This window comes from Amphimedon queenslandica, unplaced genomic scaffold (genome assembly GCF_000090795.2).
Source record: "Amphimedon queenslandica unplaced genomic scaffold, v1.1 AMPQUscaffold_11997, whole genome shotgun sequence".
Lineage (NCBI taxonomy): Eukaryota > Metazoa > Porifera > Demospongiae > Haplosclerida > Niphatidae > Amphimedon > Amphimedon queenslandica.
This window is the reverse complement of record NW_003547764.1, coordinates 3,423-9,568: the sequence shown is the minus strand read 5'-3', so window position 1 is coordinate 9,568 and position 6,146 is coordinate 3,423. Positions and strand designations below refer to the sequence as shown.

The window sequence follows — 6,146 nt, the reverse complement described above, 5'->3', positions numbered from 1 at the left end:
TGTACTTGTGTATGGTTTATACTTGGTGTTATTACTGTAACCACATTAATTATTGCTGATGCATGCATATTGTAAGATTGTGTAACTAAGAACTTTCTAGACTCTGAGGTTTTATGTACGGTGTATCATGCTTTTTATTGGTTTTATGTTGAGTTTAATCAGTTGTTCCGTTGTTCGCTAGTCTTAGTATAATAATCTAACAACATGTACAATGTACATTGTGTATAATAGTTTTAACATTCATGTTGCAGTGCAGTGTAAGAATTGGGAAAAGAGAAAATCCAAAATTAATTCAATGTATTACATGTATTATAGTATTATTTTGTTATTACAGGAAGGAGATGCTGCTCTTATTGTATCAGCAAGAGGAGGAGACTATGAGACTGTAAAAGTACTGCTGGATAATGGAGCTGATCCAAACATAGAAATGGACCCAGACTATGTGAGTATATACAGTACCGCTCAGCTATAACTTTACTTATAGTGTACACGACACTAGTGCAGCTTCTCTATACACTCAATGCACACTAGTGCAAGGTACACACGTAGCACCTGTATCGTGTATTTATCATGTACATCATGTATCTTATCAGTTCGTGCATAGTGATTCTTCACTAGAGCCACCTGCGCCTCGTGCTGGAGATCGTGAGTGTAAAAGTAAAGTTATAGCTGAGCGGTACTGTACACTGTGTACATAAATCTCATACCTTATAGCAGAAAATTATTGTAGCCCAAAAATTTTGCGGATCCGTTCAAAAATCAATTTTGTGGCTTTATTTTTTGTGTTTTCTACTTTTTGGCCATCTTGAACCATATTGAATCAATTTTTGCAGATTTTATATTCAAGGATTTTGAAAAAACACAAAATCCACAAGAATTTTGGGCCACGAAAATTTTTCGCTATACAGTAGTATAATTTACATGTATACTGACAATGTGTACTGCATGTTCATTAATACATGTATGGATAAAAGGATGGATAAAATTTAAATGACAAATATTGTATTATTTTGCAAATGACACCCACCAATGAACAATACAGCTTTTGTGACTCAGTTTAGCAGTCCTTACTTGATTAATTTAAAATTTTCATTTTTACACTTGTGCTTGTAGTTGTAGCCACTTACAAGTAGGCTTGTGTGTGCTATGTTTGTGTTTTATAATGTTCAGTTCATATCCATTAACATTTTGTTAACATGTTAAACTATACCCATTGTTATTAATAGCAAATTATTCATTTTTATCATTTAAATTATAATAGGAATGTGGTACTACACCACTGATGGCAGCAGTAAGCAGCAAACATCATCATGTAGTGGAACTTTTATTAACCAAAGGAGCTGATCCAAACAGAATGGATTATGTAAGTATGATTACTGTATGTACAAAAATACATACATACATACATTTATTCAAACATGATGTAAGATTCACTGTCAGTTAATAACAGCATTGTACATGGGGCTTGAAATAGAATTGAAGCCTAATATCCAATAAGCAACACTTGGCTCTATTTGTGGCTACTTTGATCTTGTAATCAACTTGTAGATTTCTATTTTTAGATTACAAGATCAAAGTACATGTAATTACAATTGTTGCTAGTGTCTAGTGTATGAAGGGCTTAACTTGTACTGTATACATGTACATGTAGCTGGTAGGAGCTATATGTGATAAATTGCTAATTTTTGTAATTGAAAAGTTTAAATTATGTGAATTTTTGATACAAAATAGTGCATTTTGATTTTGGCAAATAGCTGATATAAAAATTTTAAATTTGCTAAATTTATGTCCTTCCAAAATTACCAGCTACAGTTGTATTGGCATGTAGTGTAGTTATGATGCAGCATGCTATTCGAAGTATTATAGTATTATTTTGTTGTTATTACAGAAATTGGATATTCCTCTTATTGTATCAGCAAGAAGAGGAGACCATGAGACTGTAAAAGTACTGCTGGATAATGGAGCTGATCCAAACATAGGCCAAGAATGGGAATATGTTAGTACATAATATCATTTACTTGTACATTAGAATTACAGCAAGCATGATAAGGAATTTATTACCATGGTTAATTCAATTACTGTCCTTCATGTCATGTTAATGTCCCTTATTATGATAACTCACTATAATACATTTTAATTACCATACAGTACATGTAGTTGGTTATTTTCATTGGTTGGGATTTGCTCCTAGTTAATTTGTGCATGGTTTTAATTTTTGTGGTTGACAGTTTTAAGGAAGTGGCACTTAAATGATTTTGTAGGTGGTTGGCGCTAAATTATTATTTATAATTTTTTATTATAGCATACTACAGCACTGATTGAAGCAGCAAGAGAAGGACATATTAATGTAGTTGAACTATTATTATCCAAAGGAGCTGATCCAAACTATATAGATGATGTGAGTATAAGTACATGTACGTGACAATTCATAACATTTTGTAAAAATATTATTGTTATTACATACATGTACATTGTAGATACGTCTACATGTACTGTATTTGCTTGAATGAACACCCTCCCAAATAAACACCCATGAATTACATGTATATTTTTCTACTATACAAAGTACATTCTAGATACACATATTTTGCCCATTGTACTGTTGTTTCTGTCTTTCTATTTTAATTCTAAATACTGTAAGTATAGAAATTTTCAAAGTAATAAATTTTAGTGATTTTGTTCTAGCTGCTTTATTTTGTACATGTAAAATTTGTGTCGACAAAATTTTGTGGATAATCATAAAAGGCATCATCGCTGAGGTCATGTGATATAAGAATTATTGCACGTGGACTTTCATTGTTTTCTATTTTGTTTCTCTGGGTCTTTAGCTATAACAGCTGCTTGTGATTTCTCCTCTGGTTTGTCTTCTTTCACTATCTTCCTCATTTTTGTCCACATTGTTGAAGAACTTGTACAGTGCCATTGTTATTGTGTGGACGTTTCATTTATAATGTGTGAATGTGTGGGCATTCTGTTCATAAAAGGTTAAAGTATTAATTATTTGTGGTTGGATGGTACTGGCAAAAATATTGGAAATTAATGCACCTTGAAAATTTCATATTCCATAGGTGCATGCATAATCAACCTGAGTAGGCTAGGTCTGTAGTTTGTGCATGCTTGTTGTTTATGTCTTAGTGAAAATTATAGAATTTTTGGGCTTTTAAGTCAGCAAGTATCATTTTAAACTTACAAGTGTTGACACTAGCATGCTACATGTACTTTCTATTGGTACCAACACTTGTGCTTAATCTAGCATGGAATTAGGTGAACATTTCTAACCTTTCTGGCTCAGAAGCTCATTATCATATGTTGACTGTACCATCACACCAGCTGTGTCAGTTCAGACAGATAACATGTCCTATTCAGTGAAAATTATTAGTCCTCACACACAGGCTCAGCTGAGTGTAATAAATAAGTGGGGGAGGAAGGTATTTGATGACATAGAAGTGTTGAAAGAGAAATTGTTTTGTAAGTTTAAGCTGTATATCTAAAAAAATATTGCTTGAAATTTATTCAATCTGATCATGATACATGTACTAAAGAGTGTCAAGTTCCAGTTGCTACTAATCAAGATCTATTCAAGATGTATCAACTCCATGAAGGAAAGAAAAGCATTATCTTGCGGTTGAAGGTAACACATGCTACACATCTTCTTTCTTCAAGTGACACCAGTTGTTGTAGTTCCAAGAAATAGAAACAAGGAACTAATTATGGTGCCTGTGTTCAATCATTAAAAAAAATGGTGATGGTGCATGGTAAACTAGGCTCCACTTCTTCTAAATCTAAAGTGTCTTCTTCCCCTCCTTCCTTAACTCCACTTGCTGGTAAGCGTTCTTTATCTAATAAAGTTCCTCTGAAGCAGTCTCAGTCATCCAAAACGACCTCATCAAATGATACTCAACCTTCTTCTCCTGACCACGTGTCTCCCAAGCCACAATCTCTGGATGCCTCTTCCTTTAAGTCCCTCAGCGATTCACCAAGCAGTCCTACTAAGTCTCAAGACCCCATTTGATGTGTCTACCAGAACAACTCTGAGTCAGGTCTCATGCTGGCCTGTGAAGAGTGTGGTAACTGGTTTAACTCAAAGTTCATTGGCCTGTAGCTTCTACATTCCCATTTGTTTGTCCTTCCTGTGCTCGAGGCCTCCACCACAAAGTTGTCTCTCTTCAATCCAACCTGTCCCAAGTTAACAATATTGTTTGTTCTCTCACCAAGTCAGTTGAACTTTTTTCACAGCAGTTCGTGTTTGTCAAAGATGAGCTTGCCTCCATTTGCCTGTCTTTTACAGATATTTCTACTAAGTTGAACTCTCTGGCTACCTCTTCCTCAACTGGCATCACTTCAGCCTCCCAGCATCCTCCCCCTTCTCCCAACCCCTCAATCCTTCTTCCCCCTCACTTCCCTCATCCCTTCCTCCCCCTCCTTCCCAACCAGCAGCACTTCCTCCTCCCTCTCTCTCTCTCTTTGATCCTTGCTCCCCTTCACCCACCCAGGAAATCAGCCCTCCTTCCGACTCCCCACTGGCCTCCCAGGAAAATACTCCTTCCAGATCCACCACCCAGCGTCAGCCCTCTTTATACACCCTCCCACTCTTCCTCCCCCTTTACTTCCCTCTCACCCTCTCCCTTATCCTCCTCTTCAAATTCTTCATCCTCTTCCTCCCTACTCTCTCCCTCCCCACTTTCTTCCTCCTCATCTTCTCCCTCATCCTCCCCCTCTCCTACAACCAACCAATCATCACAGGCAGCTAGTTGTCCCATCCCGGTCCGTTGGTCCTTGACGTTATCTCCTTCCTCGCTGACCATTATCTCCCTCAATGCTCATAGTATAGTTGCGAAATTCCATCGACTTATTTCTGCTGCTCTCCTGATCTTATCTGTGCTTCTGAAACTTGGCTCTGCCCTGAAGTTTTGTCCTCTGAACTACATTGTATATATTCCCGGATATTCTCTCTTCCGCCTTGACCGCTCTCGTCACGGCAGTGGTTTTGCTATTTATGTTAAGTCCTGCCTCCAGCCCTCAGTCTTCCAGCTTCCCCCTCACTCCCTAGAACTGTTAACTGTTACTATTTGTGCCCACTCTCAATGCTTTCATGTGTCTTCTTTTTATAGACCTCCCACCTCAGCTACTGCTATTAGTGATCTGATTAACACTTTCTCTTTTCTTGGACCTGGTTTTCACATCAAAGACTATTTTAGTAGGCGACTTTAATGTCAATGTTGGTAACTCTCAGGCTCCACTCTTTCACCAAGTGTTAGTTCCCTAACATCTATTTTCTCCCTCAGTCGAATTGTCTCACAGCCTACTCACTTTTCTCCTTCTGGGTCCCCCTCAATTATAGATCTTGTTTTTGTCCCTCACTATGTTCAAGGTTTCTCAATTGTTTCTCCCTCTCTTGGCTCTTCTGATCATTCTACTATATTCTCTCTTCCTTCTCCTTTCTCCCTAAACCCCCTTCTCTCCACTGTCAATCTTGCAGAAAGGTCTGGTTTTACTACAAGGCATACTTCAATGCTATTAAATAAATCCCTTAGTGTCATAGACTGGTCCTCTACTCTCCCTCAAAACCTAGACTCTGCATGCTCCAAGTTCACCTCCATTTTTCTTCAGACTGTACATGATTATGTTCTATCCAAGATTGTCACTGACCAACCTCTTCCTCCCTGGCTCTCTCAACCTCTTTTATGCATAATACAGCATCAGCGAAGACTTTTCTATCACGTCATGAAAGCTCAAAATACATGTATCTGCCAAACTTAGGTATAAAGAAAGTTAAAAACCACTGCAATAACTACAATATACATATATCAAGAATTATAAGCTATACTCATGGATACAACAATGTTAAACACACACAAACATATAGCTAGGCTACTAGCTGGGACCTTTTATTTCTTAGAAAAACGCTCTGCTTTCTCCTACAGCAATGAAACTTCTGCAGAATAACAGGCATATATAATACTAATAATTAAGCTACCTTGTAACTGTGATTGTATTTGCTCTATTTTGCATTTAATATAATTTTGTGTCAACCATTTTAAATCCTTACAGTAGAAACAAGCGCCTGAAACACAAACAGTTCTTGATTATAAATGTAGAAGATCAGTTATCTACATCTTTATCCAATGCTAAAGGTGCAGAGAACG

General features: G+C 36.9%; 1 protein-coding gene across 1 annotated transcript in view; it reads left to right on the top strand.

Annotated features, from left to right (window-relative positions):
* Nucleotides 1–242: 242 nt before the first annotated feature.
* The window catches only part of LOC105315015 (ankyrin repeat and SOCS box protein 3-like), a gene marked incomplete at its 3' end in the record, with an annotated part of 7,730 nt that continues 1,826 nt past the window's right edge, over nt 243–6,146 (top strand). The window contains exons 1-4 of the mRNA XM_020004727.1: nt 243–257; nt 335–442; nt 1,262–1,363; nt 1,889–1,996. Of these exons, the coding sequence (XP_019860286.1) occupies nt 243–257; nt 335–442; nt 1,262–1,363; nt 1,889–1,996 (333 nt within the window). The remainder of the gene's footprint in view (nt 258–334; nt 443–1,261; nt 1,364–1,888; nt 1,997–6,146) is intronic.